Consider the following 18,506-nt stretch of genomic DNA (forward strand, 5'->3'; position numbering starts at 1 on the left):
GCTCCAGCCCACAGACAGAAATCCTTCTTCCCTGCCCGCACACTCCCCCCACAGGGTGCTTTCACTACTGACAAAAATCACATTCCCAGATCCACCTCTGGGGCTGCTCTCTCTGCAGCAGCACTGGTGGAAGCCTGGGAGATTCCTCCAGCCGTGCAGCAGCCTACACTGGGCACCTTGCTAGATGGCAGCGGAACAGTGTGCAGACAATCCTGATCCACGGCTGAAAAATTTTGCTTCATGTATGGAAAAGCCCCGCTAGTGCAGTCCTGGGCCAGAAGTAATGCCATGGGGAACAGCTCCGGTGCAGTGTTTGGCTGCCAGTCACGCTGCTGGTAGGTGGTGCGCTACCAAGAGGGTAACATTAGCCACAGGGATTCAGCAGTGTGCTTCGTGGCATGGTGTATATATGCTGCATGATGGGTGGTTAGCGCAGAGGGGACATTGCACACATGCTCCCCTTGCCATAACCCTTCCAACAGCGCGGTGGGCTTCCACCGATTCTGCTACATCTATAACCCTCTGTGATACTGAAGGATCCATACCACCGAACGCCAAGGAAGGATGAAAATTCAACAAAAGCTTCTCTTATGAAAACACATACGGAGATTAAGTAGCCAACTGAAACCAGAATTAGCCCAAAAAGACCGAGCTTGCAAACTAGCTCGCACAAGCTACCACCAGAAAGAAGCATGCATGCTCTTGTCATGCATGGGACTCAAATCCACCGAGAGGTTTTTAAAGGAAAAATTAGATAAAAATGGATCACAGGGTAATGCTGATGCCCACGCAAAAAAAATAAAAAACTGGGAAGGATGGAAAACTGTGTTTATATTTGGGAAATCTAGGTTCAGTAGTCTGCTCTTCTGTCTGATCATGTGAAGTCAATTAAGCCTCTTCATGCCTCAGTTCACTACCTATAAAATAGGGATAATTTCAGAAGCCTAGAGAGCATTTCTCTTCCTTTCAGGGTTGTTGTGAGGATTAATGTATTTAAGATTTGGAGGTACTCCAGTATCAGACAGATTGATCCATTAAATATGCTAGACTGAAAGGGAAAAATGAGGGAGAGAGGAAGACACAGGGAAAAATAAAAAAAAAAAAAGCTACTCTTCCTTGTATCAGAAAAAACCACAACTAGATGACTAGAGCAATCCAACTACTGTAACAGACTGCCTACACTGAACTCCAGAAACTAGTATGCCTACAAATAATAACTTTAGCCCTTTTTTTTTTTTGCATAAATCTGTATCACACAGACACAGGAAATGTAAAAGAGGAAACACTTCCGCATCGTATGTAAAACTGTCGTCAGCTAAATTCATGAGACACTAAAGCCACTACATCTGAGATGTAACTAACTTAATGCTCTTAATTTCAGGAAGAAAATACTGCTGGTGGTTGTTGCTGTTTTTTAAATTACCCATGGGCAACAGAATTAGCCCGTGAATGTGCTACCTGCAAGCTTGTCTTTGAAATTATTTTTCTCAAATTAACCTTATGTATTTGAAATGTGAACAAAGTCAAAGTTGCAGCTGTCTAATAAACTCAAACCTGTATTTCAGAATGTGTAAGGCCTTCTCAAAGGCAGACAGATGTCAAATAAAGCTCCCTGATGTAAAAAATGCAGAGCTGGTCTTCTTATTGTCACTCTTTTCACTATAGCCCACCAAGTATACAGTGTTTTATTGCTTTGTGCTATGCAGTGTTTGTACTTAGATCACTCCATAAATAAGAAAAACAATCAGGGTGTGTGCTGATCTGATTAAAATATGATATAAATGATATGCAAAATAGGTGCAGCCCACTGGCTCATGGCAAGTTGCCAGTGAAGACCTTCTGTGCTGAAGGTTGTGCACCAGTGATTTAGGGCATCATCTCCGTCATACTTCTACTCGAGTCTCTTTATTTCACAGTTTCCTACGCTACGCTATTGAATGTTCTTTCCCATCTCCACTCTTATTCCTACCTGGCCAGTTTAACATTCCATTTTCTACTATCTGGCAGCGGACTATGCAAAAAAATTTTGCACCATGATGCATAATCACTTTGTGATTTGGGCAAGTCCAACCCAATCTCAGCCTATGTAGTACACCACCTCTCTTTCTCCTGTTTTCTCCTCTAATCATGTAAAGTTATTGTTACGCCACTGCAAATTCTTTCCAGAAGCACTTTCCTGCTCCGGGTTTCGGCTTCCTGGAAACTCGTACCTTACCCCAGTAAAGCACAGCTTGGGGCCCTCCTTACAGGTCTGCAAGCAAAGCAGATTAGCCTGAAGAGCTAACTCTGTGTGACCAAGTACAGGGTACATTTCACATGAAATCAGAAAACTATCCAAGCGTGATTAAAAAGCATCCAGACGATGCCACAGAACATTCATGAGTTATTTTTTTCTGAATTTGCACACAATTTAGATGATCCAAGACTGGATTTCCCAAATGCTGTGCAGACATGATTATGGACTATATTTGTTTTGATTGGGCTTTAAGTCCCTACTTCTCAGACATTTCTCATTTTTCCTTCATTCAAGGTTGAAATTTGCTATGATAATTTCTTTAGACCCCTGTAGAATTGTTCAGGGTATTCCGCAAGGAGAGAGACAAAAAGGATTGGGGATTCATCATGCACAAACTGATATTTACAGTAACACCACTCCCAGTACATGTTTGCTGGAAATAGCTTGATATTTCTTCACTTTCTTTTAATATTTGTAGGATTAATAACAAATTCAGGCCCTGATCTCATAGCATTTAACATCTGGGCAAAATGTTTCTTGCTGACGTCCACAAGGCTGTGGTTTGGCACAACAAACATGCTGCATTTTACAAGAAACCTTAGCAATGGCAGCAGTAAAAAGCGATTTCTTCCTTATCTCTTTTTGTGCTTCTCTTATCTTATTGTGAAGAGACCAGGAACAATATGGCAACCGTAACAAAGGGGAATAAAGAAAACACAGACGATTGCTCAAAGTGGGTACATAAATGTCACCATTACCTCGGTATTGTGGCATCTGGTTTTAGGACAACCTGAAGTTACATGAAGGCAGGCAACAAAAAATCCCCGCATGTGACAACTTCAGCGTTCAGAAACCCTGTGGGTACCTCAGATACCACCAGATGCACGCATGACAGCAGAGGCAAGGAATACCTTTGTGTGCCTTCAGACAGCAACACAAACCCACGTCTTCTTTCATCGCAGTGCTGTCTTCACCCCTGTGAACTCTGTTTGCCACTTTACAGTTGACCTGCACTCTGAGGTTGACTGCTACAAGAAAGCTATAGCCAGAATTAGAAATGTGAAGCATCTCTCCTGCCAAGTGTTAAGACCTTCCAGATCATACACTAACTTCCTCCATGACCAGCCAAAGTAACCGTATTTCACAACACATTAAATGCATTAAGGTCCCAAGCAAACAATGCTCAGGCTCAAAATTCAAGAGCCAGAGACAGCTACAACAAACTTGCAGCTTCTCCAGGGCCAAAACTGCCTTTTCAGCAATGATATCCTAAAGTGACTCTATTCTTCTGCTTCTGTTCTTTGCCATCCCTCAAGATGGACTTGAAAAGAAACGACAGCTAGCAAAAAAGAAGCAGTGACAAAACCATGAGTAAGACAGAGGTAAAAAGGTTAAGTCTCCAGGAGCCAGAAACCACAAGGATAGGCATCTTAGACATGTATTTTTAAATGTCTTCTCTCCTTCTTCTCTTCCTAAACGACTAAATGCAAAATGAAATCATCTTACAGAAGGACAGCCGCTTCCCCCCTGTGCTCAATCATTCCAGTCACACTATGTTGTCCAGTAACCTGCATTGATAATTCCTCATGAATAAAATGCCAACATTATCATCCACAGCTATGTTGTTGACATGCTTTTGCTATTTCATTAAAAATACCATTAATTTTCTGGCTTCACAACAGCTGAGCTACTCCCCATTTGAATATACAAAAGAGTATTTTGTTTAAACCAAATTAAAAACGTTCCACTAAATGACTTCAATTTTGCTGGCTATACTACTTACTGTATACTGTTCTGTTTAATCCTCTCTTTTCTCCACTCTATGCCTTCCACCTCCCCTTCCTTTTCTTTCTTTCCCACCTTCATTTTTTTTTTTTTTTCTTTTTCTCCTTTCTCCCCTTCCTTTTTTATACTCAATCCTTTCATGCCAGGAACTGGATTTGCCCAGCAAGACATCCACAGCTTCAAAAACCTGGTGCCAAAGAGTGAGGGCAGCGGTGAAATTGCCTCTGCTCTGCTTTTATTCACCTGTTTGCCAAAACATATTTAGCAGTAAGGAAAGGAAGGGAGAGAGGAGAGGGAAGCACACAAATGCTGAGCACACCTTCCATTTCCCATCCAGAGAAGTGTTGAGGTTCCCCATTTAAGTTGGAATGAAAACCACAATCGCTGCCAAGCCCTCCTGGCATCTCACCACTTTATTTGTTCCCATTTGTATCTAATGCTTTTGTCAACAGTTCAACAAAAGTCAAAGCAAACAACCCACTACAAACACTGGGGGTAACAGCAACAAGCATGAATCCTTCACAATTATCCAGCCCAGCTGCTCAGTGCCTGTCCAGGCTGCTTTCATTTACAACAGTGTCAACAGAAAGCTGAAACCCAATAACTAGGTGGGTCAATACTACCACTGTAAACCCTCCGGAGAAGGAAATGCTATTCTCCTGCTTAACTGCTTCAGCAAACATGCAGAATAATTCAGTTAGATAGACAAGTGCTTGCCTAATCATTTGTTGTGTGAATTATTCAAGGCTTTCCCCTTAAACTACTAAACGATGGCTCTTCAAATATTTCTGAGGAACCACCAGATGTTCGACAGGAGAAAAGAAAACATTAGGCAAATTCTGACATAACAGAGACAGTGGTAGCCTACAATCCTGGAAAGCATTAATGTTCAGAGGATTAACGCCATCCTACACCTTGCTTCTGGTGTCACTCTATAGAGAGCAAACAGCTTTTAGCATACAAGCGCTAGGCATGCATCAGTCTCCCAGCTGCCTGATCTGTATACAGCATAATCAAGGCTGCTGCCTATGATTTTTCATCCGCTTTTTTTGAGAGAGTTGTAAAAGAGTTCACTCCAGAGAGTATGTAAAATGTGGATAAAAATAAGCACAGTCGTTAGTCAGGTGGATGAAGAGAAGAAACATGCATTTATTCCCACACCTCTCTCCCCCTGTGCTCTCCATCCTCCCTGAAGCCCTTCATGCTCATCTGATCTCCTCTTAATCAGCCGCCTTAGCGTTTCTTTCTCTCCAGTCACAAGGTGAATTGTTCACATGCTTTTCTCCAGAGGTTTCATGAGGGCTCACGTTTACACTTTCAAAAAGCAGGGCAAACCAGTCATATAGCACAGAACTAAGCATTACACCTTTTACTTCAATTGCCTCTTTAGTCTGGGAAACAGCCACCTCCAGATGTCTGCTTCCTCGTTTTTCTTGGCTTTTGCCACAACTTCATCACTGCATTAACAGATTATTTTTAAACTTTAAGTAAACTTTAAGAAAACGGGCAAATTAGATAACCAGTGGTGCTTGTTTTGGTTTAATCTCACTATTGGCAAGAGCAACCCTGGATACGAATGAATGTTTTTCCCAAGACCAGTTTACATATACATCACAGTGCAGTGTTGGACTGATACCTATCTTGAGCCAGAACACAATATCAAATACACTTACAATTATTTTAATTTTGACATCTACAGTAGCAGTCGTGCATGCTGAATAACTAGTATTCCAGAGAGAATTCCTGGCAGTTTTAAGACTCAGCAAAATAGTAAAAGAAATTCTGTCTGTATGTCAAATTGAAGAACATATTTTTGTTTTTATAATTAGAATCTGTCACATATTTTGTTTGTAAAACAAGCAGTTTTACAGTGATTGCTCTGTAGCAATCTCTCAATCTTGGGAGTTGTGTGTTGTCAACATAAAGAGCCTTCTTCAATCAAATAAAGTTTTCTTCCTCTTTCTGTCCAAACCAATTATGAACATTTGTCTACTACGTAGCTGCAGCTCTGTCACTTTGTGATTGCTGCAGCTGTTGGTACTCATTTCAGCCCTACTCCACTTGGTGGGAAACTTCGGTTAAATTTACCATTATAAATAAAATTTGCAACTCTAAGTTTATCAGTATGAGCAGGTTTGTTACATTCATTAGCAGTATCTGCAAAATGGTTTAGGTCCATGGAGACTAAAGGCACCATAGAGAGGTACTATAGCAGAGAAAACATTTTATATCAAAAGGGTTGAAACTTGCACAGATTAACTGGGAAAAACCTGCACAGCCTGATGCTGCATACAATAAAAAGAACAGGTAAGAGAGACAACACCACAATAAAATGTCTCCTCTTCTTCATCCCCTGGAGCAGGAAGGGTCCAAAAATGGCACCTCCAGCCTTTACCATGGTTGAGGGAAGCACAGTTACCAGAAAACCTTCAAGAAGCATGCAGGAGTCCTACAGAAGGTCTGCTAAATACTTTATTGCTTTCAAATACCTTAAGCGTGATATAAAGCTTTCAGGCTACCTAGATGCCAAGCATACAGTACTTTTTATAAAGGCACCTAACTGACCCTGGACAGGCTGCCTTTGCTAAAAGCAGGGTTGCCTATGCTACTCTAACGCCAATTATGCATCCTGACAGCACACTTGGAAAGATGCCACACTTCAAGCAATGGCAGAAAAAGGGTTTCTCTCACCCCACAAGGTTACTGTAATTGATTTTAAAGGGATTATTCTAAAATTATTCAGACTTTGAATTCCTCTCATATTTTGCAGTATGGGACAGCAAAGCTCCTTACAAAACAGTATTTGCAGGTCATTGCAGGAAACTTTTTTCTCAAAGCAGGGGAGGAAAAGCAAAACATCATTTCCTCGAGGGCTAAAATAAATTGCAGTTGGGTATTTTTAAAAGAAATATAGAGGTAGGAGAGAAATACAACATCAACAGGTATAGTTTCAGCAAACATATCAGGGACGAAAAAGAAATATAAACACACAGCTATATTTACTGCAAGCCAAATACAATGATTTCCTCTACCATCACGAGACAAAGCTTCATGCTATTTAGGTCAGCACTGGCTTTTCAAGTCAATGCAAGCAATAATTTCTATATAGTCTGGCCACTTAGTTATTAAAATAAAATGAGCAAAGGACTCAGAAATATGATGCTCTAGCTGCCAAGTTTTGTGTTGTGTGCGGTCTGTGCCAAACTCAAACCACGCACCCCTGCAGATGACCTTTTTTCTAGGGGCAGTTGTGTTCGGAGGCACCGCTCCTCGCCCTTCCGCACACCTGCGTGGCATGTCTGCAGCATGTACCGGTCTGACAAAACAGGACACCACTAGCAAAATTAGTGTTATTATTTACTTTGTCCTGGCAAATACATCAAAGAAAATACAGTATGCCCTCTTTCAAAAAATAGAGTGGCTTGAAATCGAGTCAGCTTCTCTGCATGGAGAAGCTACAACACACCACTCACCCTGCGAACAAAAAAAGGAACAAATTGTGCTGAAATTCTTCTGTTTTCCCTCCCCTCTGCCCCACTTACTCATAAGTACGAATTAAGGAAACCCCCACAGCAGCTTTCACTGCCTCTTGAGAGCCAGAATAACAGAGGTACAGCTGTGCCTGCTTATATTCGTATGCAAACAAATAGCATCTGACTGGCTGCAATACCTCACTTAAAAGCACCCCCGTACCTTTTGATAAGCTTGCAGCTCAGAAAGAAGTGATACAGAGCAATCTGCCATCCTCTTAATGCAATTAGCAGATTAAAGCGGCATTTCACTTCCAATACTTCATTAAAACACTGACTGCATCCAGCATTCTCTGGTGATACGGCATACGCGGTGTTCCCCCTACCGTCTTCCTGGAGACTTGGTAGAGCATGCTGGGGTGAGCCCAGCGCTCTCAGCCAACGGCAGGCACAGTGCCTGGAGCCTGGCATGAGATCGGTAGGGAAAAGCGGAAGGAAGCCCATGCACCCGCTAAGGTGCTGGTGGGAAGCTATCGACCCCCATGCTGGTGCACCTGGTAACTGCCCTGAGAGGCAGTGGAAGAACTACTGTCCATCGGGATGTGCCTCTCTCAAGGGGCCAAATCGCCTGTCATGCTGCTGATTCTCGTCACACGTCTCCATTTTGCGGTTTGAATGAGACCAGCTACCCCTCGACTTCTGCTTTCATGGCAATCTGGCGAGAGCACAGCACGGGAGTGGCAAGGTCCAGTAAACTGCAGTGTGGACACAAGTGCCTATTTCACTTTTGCCCTCATGCTACTTTTTTTCCACAGCAGACTGACAAGCCCAATAACGCCTCAACTCAGGAGAAAATTTCTTTATCCGTTCCCCCGTGCAGCCAAAAGCAGGCCAACAGCATCCCAGTGAGACCTCATTCAGCTGACCCTTTCCACCGCGGGAAGCGCTCCTGGAAGGGACCCAGGCGCTCAGGTCGTCCCGGTGAGACGCTCCAGCTCAGTCCCCAGCGCTGCTAGCCAGCGCAGCCCCAAGGAAAGAACAAACTAAAAAAGATTAATTCGCAGATGTTCATGCATTTCACACACAGGGTGCCCTGTGGTCCGTTGCCAGGGCAACAGGAGACCACCAGTACGCGCTTTATCGGCTTTATGAAGTGCGTCTCGGTGGCTATAGTCCGAGAAATGCTGCATGATAATAGTCAGGCTTTTCAGAAGCCTTGTTTTGTGTTTATCCACATTTAACCCTCTGAGAGTTATTAAGAGCATCACTATGCACGTCTGGTGCACCAAGGAGAGCAGAGACAGGGATGGGAGACACACACACATGGTCTCTGCTTCCAGCCTAGAAGCCCCGGAAAACGCATCCTTGGCACCTGCTCCCGCCTGCACAGCACTGAAGTTCCCAACCACAGGCCACAGGTAAGCTGGTCCCCAGGCAGTAGCCGTGCAGGGCTCAGCACAGCAGGACCTGGGGATGAAACTGGCCGTGGCAAGTGCAAAGGCAGCACAAGTGTCACATTACACTAATACACTATACAGCAGGCACAACATGTTTTCTCAGTAAGTTTGAGAGAAGGGATTAAAAAAAGAAGGAAAAAAAAAAGCAGCCCACCAATTTCCTAGACACATTATGATAAAAACCACTTTCTCAATTCACATCCCAGCAAGTGACACCAGCGACATCAAAACCTCTACTACAGCCCATCCAAACCTGTGGCCCCTGTGAAAAAGGAAAGTCCTGGGCCCAGATAATGCTCAGTCTCACAGCACCATGGGCTGCAACATCATTTATGAAATTCACACAAACGAGCCGGAGAAATAAGTCGCCCAGGACTCCACAGCTCCACCTCCTCTGCTGCCTGCTTCCCCTCTTCTCCTCTCTTCTCTCCAGGCAGGAATCAGGCATCTCCTCCGGCTGTCCTCTCACTGGCCGAGGCAGGGCTGGGAACGGATGGGGGTTAAAATCACAAATGCCACAACGTCCCAAGCAGCAGCAGCAGCCGCTGCCAACAACATCAAGTGCTAATCCAGCAGGAGAGGAGAGGAGAGGGAGAAAGCAAGGGTGGTAGACGGGATCAATAGAAGAAACGGCTTGCATTCAGGCTCACAGGAGAAAGAGCATGCAGAGACAATCATTTCCTGGGAAAAGCTAAAGCCTAACGAGAATTTACTCTGCCTCCTTTATTCAGACAACCAACCCTTTTGTGGCAGGGGCTTCCTGAGTGACAGGAACCGAGGGCCCCTTAATAGGATTTCCATATTATTTCCAACACCTGCCTAGAAGTTATTTGTTTACATTGAAGGAGCTGAGATTCTCAAATCAGACATCTGCTTCTGGTTCAGGCATATCTTAGGAAACCATCTAGAAAGAAGCTTTGTTGCTATGGAGACATTTTTATTTTTCTTCTCTTAGTTGGCTGAAAAACATTAGCATTTCCAGTTTTTTGTTATTCAAAAGGCCAAATGTCGCTCAAGAAAACACAGAACTTTCCAAATTGCTATGCAGAATAGGCTAATCGAGCTTCAGATATTTAATTAATCATTTGACTCAATTAGAGCTGTACCAGAGAGAGGCGGGAGACATGGTCTAACTTTCCTGCAAATTCCCCTCAATGGCCGATTCCTGCTGGCTAGCCTAATTGCTTCTTCCCTCAAAGCACAGCTAAAACTTTGTAATTCATGATGCACTCAACAATCTTGCATAATAACTTGGGAATCAATCGGACTACTCATTTCTTTCAAGTTCTTCTAAAATCAGCCTAAAAGACTGACAACACTTTGACTAGGAATATCATTCTTTCCCAGTGCCAGGGAAGAGAAATGAAGAGCAATACAAATATTAATACAAATACTAACCTACTACTAGCATTCAGTGACTTTGGCCAGAGGACAGAAACTTTCAGCACATGTCATCCCTGACACTGATTCCAGAACGTAATTTGTCCTTCTTCCCTCCCTTTAGCAGATAATCAGCATGCCCGAGGAATCCACTGATTTGCATAAAAACAAGGGATGTTTCAAGTGGCTTTGGACCTGAGGGTTTTAAAGACAACTCAAAACCAAAATGCTAAGTGCTCAATACAGCAACGAAAAATTTGGATCACAGTGCCAACAGAAATCTGTAAGGCGAAAAGCAGCCATATAGTTTTGTGTCCCACTTCAACAAAAATTGGTAAATATTGTTTATTTTCTCCCATTACTTTGACTACTACCTATTTAACCCAACCAGAAAAATGTTCTTCATTGCAGACAAATTCACCGTGAGTAAACTGGTGTAAGCCATGAATGCCAGCATCCAAAGTATGATTTTAATTACACAGACTTACAATAAGGAGAACTTCAGAAAAGATAATAAATTAATTCCCTCCTTTACTTCTTTTTCCCCAGCTATTACATTGTCAAAGCCTTTGCACTGGAGAAGACCTTTCCACCCACCTCCTAACCTCAGCAAACTTCCTCTTCCTACTCTACGACTTGAAGGCATAATCCTGTGTTATCAACATCACCGTCTGCTGCCACAGGAATAATTAGACATGACTGCTCAGGTTAGAAATTACAGCCCATGTAAGTGTTTGCCTCCTTAGTGAAGAGAGCATCTGGAGAGAGAACATCTGAGTTACCCTAAATCACCAAGTGGCAGGATAAAGTTTGACACTGAGAAGCACCACGGAAGTTTGTCCAAATGTTGGCACACCACCAAGTAAGAGTCACCCTGTGGTAACTTGCAAAAGGATGCAAGGTAAGAGGCCAGCATACGGTTAATACACAGAAGTGGGAAAAAAAGATATTGGGTAAAGGAGGTGAAGCCATCAAAACTGGCAGAACCAGCTAATTCTTTGATACCAGAGTACAGGCTGTTACTTTCATATGAACTCTACACTGAAGTAAAATTCCCAGACAACCTCATTAAAAAGGCAAATGATGTGACACTGAATGAAAGAAAGAAATGTAAAACTCCGTTGGGGGGGGGGGGGGGAGAGAGGAGGGCAGAGGAGGGTTAAAAATAAGAATTAAAATGCACCAGGAAGATATACGCTCTCATATACCTCAGGTTCAGTTTCGTGTTCTGAAAATCTGTTGAAAACCACCGGGCTTGAATGACATGCTACAAATCTAGCCATGAAAAGGTTATTAAGAAAAAAAAAAAAAAAGCTGTGCCAAAAAATCAGCTCCATAAGATAGACTGAGACAACAAACAGGACCCTGCTAATTAATATTTGTTCTGCTTCAGCAGCCAGTTACCGGACGAGACTGCAACAAACAAGCATGTCTCACCCAATCACATCTTTAATCCACTCACGTTCACCACCTGAGGACCAGCTATGCCCCACAGATATTTATTCATCTATCCCACAAACAAACAATTACAACACATTTTCTAGAATTAGGGCACCTGTTACATTCAGCACAGCTTACACGCCCAGAGGAAGATATCAATTAATACTGAAAAAATTACTGTATCACAAGCCAAAAGAAGTTACTCCTATTTTGATAACACTACTCCCAAAACACCTATGAAGATCAAAACCACAACTCTTGTGGAGCAAAACTTAGTTCAAATACACTCAGCTTAAAACTACCACTTCATCACTACAGAAAGCAAAAAGCATTTAATGCCTTGTTTCCAAACAGAGAAAGGCACAAGCAGAATCCATGACACAAGTGTGAAACATATGGATTTTAACAAGCCTGTGAAGTGCTTTTCAGCTGAATGGTATTACGGTGGTAAGTAACAGAATGATCAGGAAATAAATTCTGTAGATTTCTTAAGGCGTGTAACAGGTAACTACGTTTCTTTGGCTCGTTTAATACACACTGAACGCAGACATTTGACGGGACACTCATGACACTAGAGGAAGTCTCATTTAAAAGAAACCTGACAATTAAGACGAAGTCCACAGCAGTAGACCACTGGAACACCATGTGGTGTTCCTCTACCAGCAGAAGAATAAAGTCTGAGCAGTGTAACTACATCTGGTAATATCCCACGGTCTTAGATGTTGGGCATTTTGCTTTCAAACTACCTTGCTCTTTTCAGAAGCGTTACACTCCTACTTTTAAGTATAAAATCACAGCTGCAGGAGTTAGCTGCTTACTTTTACTTACACACCAAATGAAGAGTATGGCCAACAGCTTGAGCAGCTGAATTGAGAAGCACTGGAGCACCTGCCACCACAAATGTAAATGGAATGTGGGAATCGCACCTGTCCACTTTTCCTGTATCTGCCACATGTGTAATTATTAGCCTTCACACAGATTAAGACGAACGTAATCTTATTGCTAAACCCACTTGAATTTTCCCTGACTGATTTCTCGTAGCTCATCAGCATGTTGGACCTAAATTCACCCCAAAACTGCATTTGATGTGTTATTTCAGAACCTTTATACACATTTTTTTCCCCAGAGGAATCTCAAACAAGTGATTTTATTCCTGCCACAAGGCCTCATCTTTTAATTATTGGCACTTGTTGCTGCTGAAACAGTAACCCCAGCATCAAAATAAACAGTCCTCACCGTGTTGGCAAGTCTTACTATGGGCAAGGACTCTTTCGCAAATAATTTACAATTAAGACAAAAAAACCCCAATAAACCACAAACAAACAAACAAAGGCAACACTCCATGAGTATAAAGAACAAAAGATCTGGATTAACAACAGATGAGGTAAAAAGGTTACATAAGCTGAATCCTGCACATGGGGCAGCGATTCACAAAATTCTTCAATAACCCACAGAGGATCATCCTGGCTACCCTGGGCAGGCATCTGGGGGCTCCTTCACTGCAGCTGCCGCAGCGAGAGCCACTGGAAGAGACTGCGAGTGCTAAGGCTATTTTCTGCCAGGTGGTGCTTTTGCACACAAAATGCTTCCTCAGCTTCTTCACAAGGTATGCTTTACAAAAGGGACTTTGTTAGGGACCAGAGAAACTTCTGCCACATCTGTCTGAGAGACAGTGCCAGGGCTGGGAAGAACGACGTGCCTCCTGCACCAGCAGTTCTTGCAGGAGGTGGAAAAATCCTTGCGGGGTGCAATTAGCGAGCAAGAATCCACTGCAGAATAATACCTTTTTTTTTTATTCTAGAAAGAGAAGTTTTACTGCTTTGAAAAGGGGACACCCCAAGTCCCCTGTGAAAAGCTGCTCGGTTAACTGCAGAGCTGTTTGTCTCTCTGCCTAAACACATTATACTCCCTCACAGCCCTTAAGCCAGGGCTGCACTCTGAGCACAGCCCTGAGCTTGCCACCCTTTCTTTCCCTTTGTCTGCTCTGCAGCGTTGCTGCTGCACAAAGAGTGCTCCTATGACCTAGTTTACCGCATCTAGAGTTTTCCCACACTTCAAACTTTGCAAAGGATTTGGAGGATTGAATCCAAGATGAAATCAAAGAGTTCCAAAAGCCTCTCTTCATGGAGCTTGCTGTGCTGATGCTGATCTATTATTTAGGAACAGCTCCTGGACAAACTTGCATTACCTGTAAGGTGACTACTTGGCTTCAGCAGTGAAGTTCTCACTACTCCAGGGAGGTGTTGGGAAGGATGCAAGCCTAGTCTGCCTTACCAGGCAGAAAACTATATGTTTAGAAGGGTGATGCAAATTGTCTTTTTCCCTGGCCGGAACCAGGAGGAGGATCAGGACCAGCACACCAAAAGACAGCAAGTTTCACAAAGACAACTGCCCAGCAAATCCAAAGCACTGGAAGCAGTGGCAAGAAGTGGGGCACTTCAGCCAAACTTTCTTTATAGAAATGGGAAGGGTATCCTCATTATCTGAACAGTACACTAAAGCGTAAATTTACACTTTATGAGCTATTCTAAAATCTGCCCTGCTTAATAATCTGTATCAGCAAGAAAACACTTTAAAGTGTCTCTCACAATTAAACCCAGGCACAACCTTGTATAAATCAAAATTCTGCTACCATATCAAAATGTTACACTGGGGCTGTATAACATTGCCCATATCCTCATTACATGCTACACTAATTACTACCAGCAGACTCAGAATTTTCTGCACATTAGAGGCTTTTAGAGGAGCTATAAAAAATTTCAGGCACCATTAATTTAAATTTGTATTGAAATTTCCTTTTGACAGATGGCCAAAAATTACTTACTATTTAGAGTACCAAAGCTGCCTGTTTGCACATTGGAAGAGGAAAGGGAAAAATTAAAAGCAAGAAGAAAATTTATGTCACGTTCATTACCTGTTAAATGTTAAGGAGCGTTATCCTGCATGAATAAATTATTTCATACAAGCACATAGACTCCAGCTGCTGGCAACTGGCAAGTTCTGGCTGACAAAAACCATCTCAAGTCACACAGCAGACAATCATAAAAAGCCTCTCTTAACCAGGAACCACTTAAGGGAGGACAGATCGATCGAACAAGCGACTAACTGCTACTCTGGGCATCACTGAAAACATTTAAGGAAATTAGCAAACTATTTCACCTTGCAAAGCTGGCAGCAAGCCCCATAATGCTGACATACAAGCCAACTCACACTCTGAACGCTGTGCAAGACAAATATCTATTTATCATTTTGAAGTAAATTGGCACAAAGTAGTAACGCCCTCCTCTCCCTCTGTAAGCCGTATGAATAACAGTGCCTTTTAATCATTCCCGGATAAAATCAGCCTTTTTGGTATAAACACCGCCTGTAACACCAATGCCAGCATAAACATCCCAACATCCCACAGGCGTTACAGAAACATGACTAGCACATTTTGATTAGAAAACTCGACCGGCATATACTTGCAGTTCTCCTCATTTACTTTCTTGAGTGAAATGCTCATGGTTCCAACTGCACGGGTATGCAAATGTGCTAAACAAATCAGTTGGGTTTGTATTCCCACATTTAGGCATCTGCCTTGCTTGTACTTACATGTCTGAGTGCAGGAAAAAAGAGAATGGACTAAATCTATCTGTTCACAGTGAACAGGGGGTGTTCTAGCGAAATCATCATTAATCTGCACCCAGCCTTGCCGCACAAAGCAATAATCCCAGTTTCTAGCCCTCATGACAAGGAAGCTGATGTGAAATCTGATGCACTGTTGTCTTATGTCGACAGATAGACAGCTTCAGTGCCTCTGCTGCTCACAGTAAAAACTGACAGTTCCTGTCAGCTCCTGGTTGTTATGCAGAGCCCTGTGGGTAACAGCAAAACTGACAACCATCGGCTCAGTTGCGCTCGGCTGGGAGGTGGCAGCGTTGCTAGTGGCAGAATGGGCACGCTGGGGAAGGCTGGGGGACACATTCCAACCTGGAGCTTACGAAGAAGCAAAAGCATGGCCCCTTGAGTGGTAGTGCTCGCCAGACAGGTCTCTGGTGAGGGCAAAACGTGTGTCCGGCACCATGCTCCTCCCAGTACTGTCGAAGGCACATCAGTTAACATCTGACTGGCAAGCTCCCGGTAATCTTGTCTAATGCACCCAAGACTCATGCTGTGAACACCTCTTCTACATCTTCATGAAAAAAGCACCACAAAAAACTTGACAAATTTGCTGCAAGTGCTCAGTAAGGTGGGCACTGGTCTCGCCCTTTGTAAGAGAAGCCTATCTTTTGTTTCACACTGACCATCACCTAAAAAGGGTCCCGAAAATTCTGCAAGCCACTCATGCTCTACTCTCTAACTACATCCAGCTACCCAGAGCTGGGCAGGTAACTGTGTAGCTAGCAACGACTGGGTATTCTGCAAGTTGGTAAACTGCCAGCAGCAGTGATGAGAGAAGACTGACCCAGGAGAGCGCAGGACCAACACGCACCTCCCCACTTGGAGCATTAAAACCGCAGGAGCCTCTGAGGGGCTCTGGTGGCTATCCAGTATGTACAAGCATTCAGGCACACATGCTGAACTGTAGTCGCATGCATCACTGAATGCTCAAAATTACATGAGCAGCAAGGTGTGTATTAAAGCTACTTATAATACTACCATGCACAGGATGGTGCACACAAGTATGCTGAAGTAATTCAGAGCCCGAAAATTAATTCCTGGAAAAGGAAGGTAGAATTCTCAGTGCAAGTACCACCTTTGTCGGGCTATGGAATGGCAGCTTTCTCCTCTCAACTGCTTTGGCAAGGACAGCAGGCAGCACTCCACCTCTCCTCTGTGAGCAACAGACCTCTCCTTCCACAACTGCCTCATCAGGATGTATAAGAACTACAGTTTACAGCCTCCAAATGACTTAAAACTACTGGCTAAAACTTTGTACCTCAGAAGCTTTGGCAGAGACCCCAGGCAGCCCTTTCCCTATATCCAGGAACAGCCTGAGTGCTGTTCCAGCTAACCCATCAGATAGCACATCGCCTGGAATCCTACTTGCCCCACTACCTGCCACTTGCTAAGTGTCACAGACAGTCTATTCAGGGCTTTGCTAATCAATACGAGCATCACAACCCAGTTTCACTTTGTGACTTTTTCCACCACCCTGGGCCATGCTTCAGAAAACCGTAGTGTGCAGCTCTTCTGAGCCACTCCTTACACCTATGAAATGGAGTCCTACCTTGATGGAGTCTCTGTCTGCATGGAGAGCAGCCCCCGTGCACAAGGAGGGGAAGAGGCGGTGGCAGAGAGAAAGAGAAAAGTACTAGTTAGTTTACATAAAATTATACATTTAGCACACTTGGAAGGAAGAATCCTGATGTCTCTTAAATAATAAATCGCATAGATGTTAACTTTTCTGTACAGTTAATTATTAATACTGTACAGCCACATTTATAAAACTGGATTTCTAGCATTTGAACACAATTTTTGGCAACTACTAGGTAATAAATACTGTAGCAATTAGCTTGTGAATTCTTGTGAAAAATGCCTTTTTGCCCCCCACCCGTTTTTTGTGGGGTTTTTTTTTGTTGTTTTTTAGAGCTTTTTTAGGCGGAAAGTTGAAGAAAAAGGAAAGAAGAAAAGAGAAATGAATGAAAGCACACACTCAAGCGGCAATGCCTACCTCTTTGGTGATCGTTATCATGGTGTTTCTTCTCATCTTTAATTGGGAGGTGGGACTGCCCCCCCAGTGCACTGGACAGTGCCAGGAGACCAGCACTACTGCCAATGGGTGGGATGGCTGGAGGCTGCAAGCCTGACGGGTGCGGAGTGAGCGGCACGGGAAGACCATGTCCGTGTGACAAATGCTGGGCCTGGAGTTGTTGCTGCTGTGAAAAATGAAACACAGATATTGAATTTGTTCAGGGAGCTGGGGGCTGTCCACTTGTACAGGAGTACATCAAGCATGATCGATCAGATCAACGGATGCAGCTGATGGATCCAGGTATCAACTGCCACCAACATCCTGGCATTTTAAAAATGTCCATATGCTTCGACGCAACACAACCAGTAAACTTCAGGCTGAATTTAAAGAACAACAACCCAAAAAAAAAAAAAAAAAAAAGGGAATAAAGGAAAGGCATTTTGCAGTTTCGGTGAAATTTTTATTTCTCTGACAGAGGTATTACATTTTACTCTTCCTAGCAGAAGCATACCATGTACACGTCTAATCAAAACATATGTAACTATATAAAAGCAGTTATATAATGGAAAAAAAAAAAAGCTGAAAATTGAGAAAATTAGTGTTAAACAGTTCTCCCAGCGCTACTGCACAGCATGCAGCGAGAGTTAATTTGAAAGAGAAAACCTGAATTAACAATCCAGAAAAGGAAACTGGTTGCAGCCACCGTTTTAAGCCCTTTAAGTGTCCTCAGCGGTACTTGAGCAAATTACTAAAGAAAATCTAATGTAGCAAGGCTTGGGTCTTCCTGTAGGCTTGCTCAATAATGCTGAAATAATTGGGCACTCTGTGCACGTTTAGTGATGCTCGAATGAAAACCTAGAGGCCTGCCCTCATACTCTTCTCTAGCTGCTGACTCTGTGTTGTGACAGGTTTATTTGAGTGGGACTGTGATGCATGCACCAGTAACTGCGCTGACAAGAGTTTAAAGTCATTTTTACCAGTACACTGGCAACACATAGAGAAAGTCCTTGAGAGGTTCGAATTGGAGTGCTTGACCTCAACCAGGGCTGCATCAAGCTCTGTGC

General features: G+C 43.2%; 1 protein-coding gene across 6 annotated transcripts in view; it reads right to left on the reverse strand.

The window, feature by feature from the left end:
• The window catches only part of LOC115619717 (transducin-like enhancer protein 4), a 100,641-nt gene that overhangs the window by 28,445 nt on the left and 53,690 nt on the right, over nt 1-18,506 (reverse strand). For 4 of the 6 annotated variants that reach the window (XM_030512459.1, XM_030512456.1, XM_030512462.1 and 1 more), the window contains 2 exons: nt 17,422-17,626; nt 16,978-16,994 (listed from right to left, as the gene is read on the reverse strand). In XM_030512459.1, coding sequence (XP_030368319.1) covers nt 16,978-16,994; nt 17,422-17,626 — 222 coding nt within the window. The remainder of the gene's footprint in view (nt 1-16,977; nt 16,995-17,421; nt 17,627-18,506) is intronic. The other 2 variants (XM_030512460.1, XM_030512457.1) reach the window with 1 other exon arrangement.

This window comes from Strigops habroptila, chromosome Z (assembly GCF_004027225.2).
Source record: "Strigops habroptila isolate Jane chromosome Z, bStrHab1.2.pri, whole genome shotgun sequence".
Classification (NCBI taxonomy): domain Eukaryota; kingdom Metazoa; phylum Chordata; class Aves; order Psittaciformes; family Psittacidae; genus Strigops; species Strigops habroptila.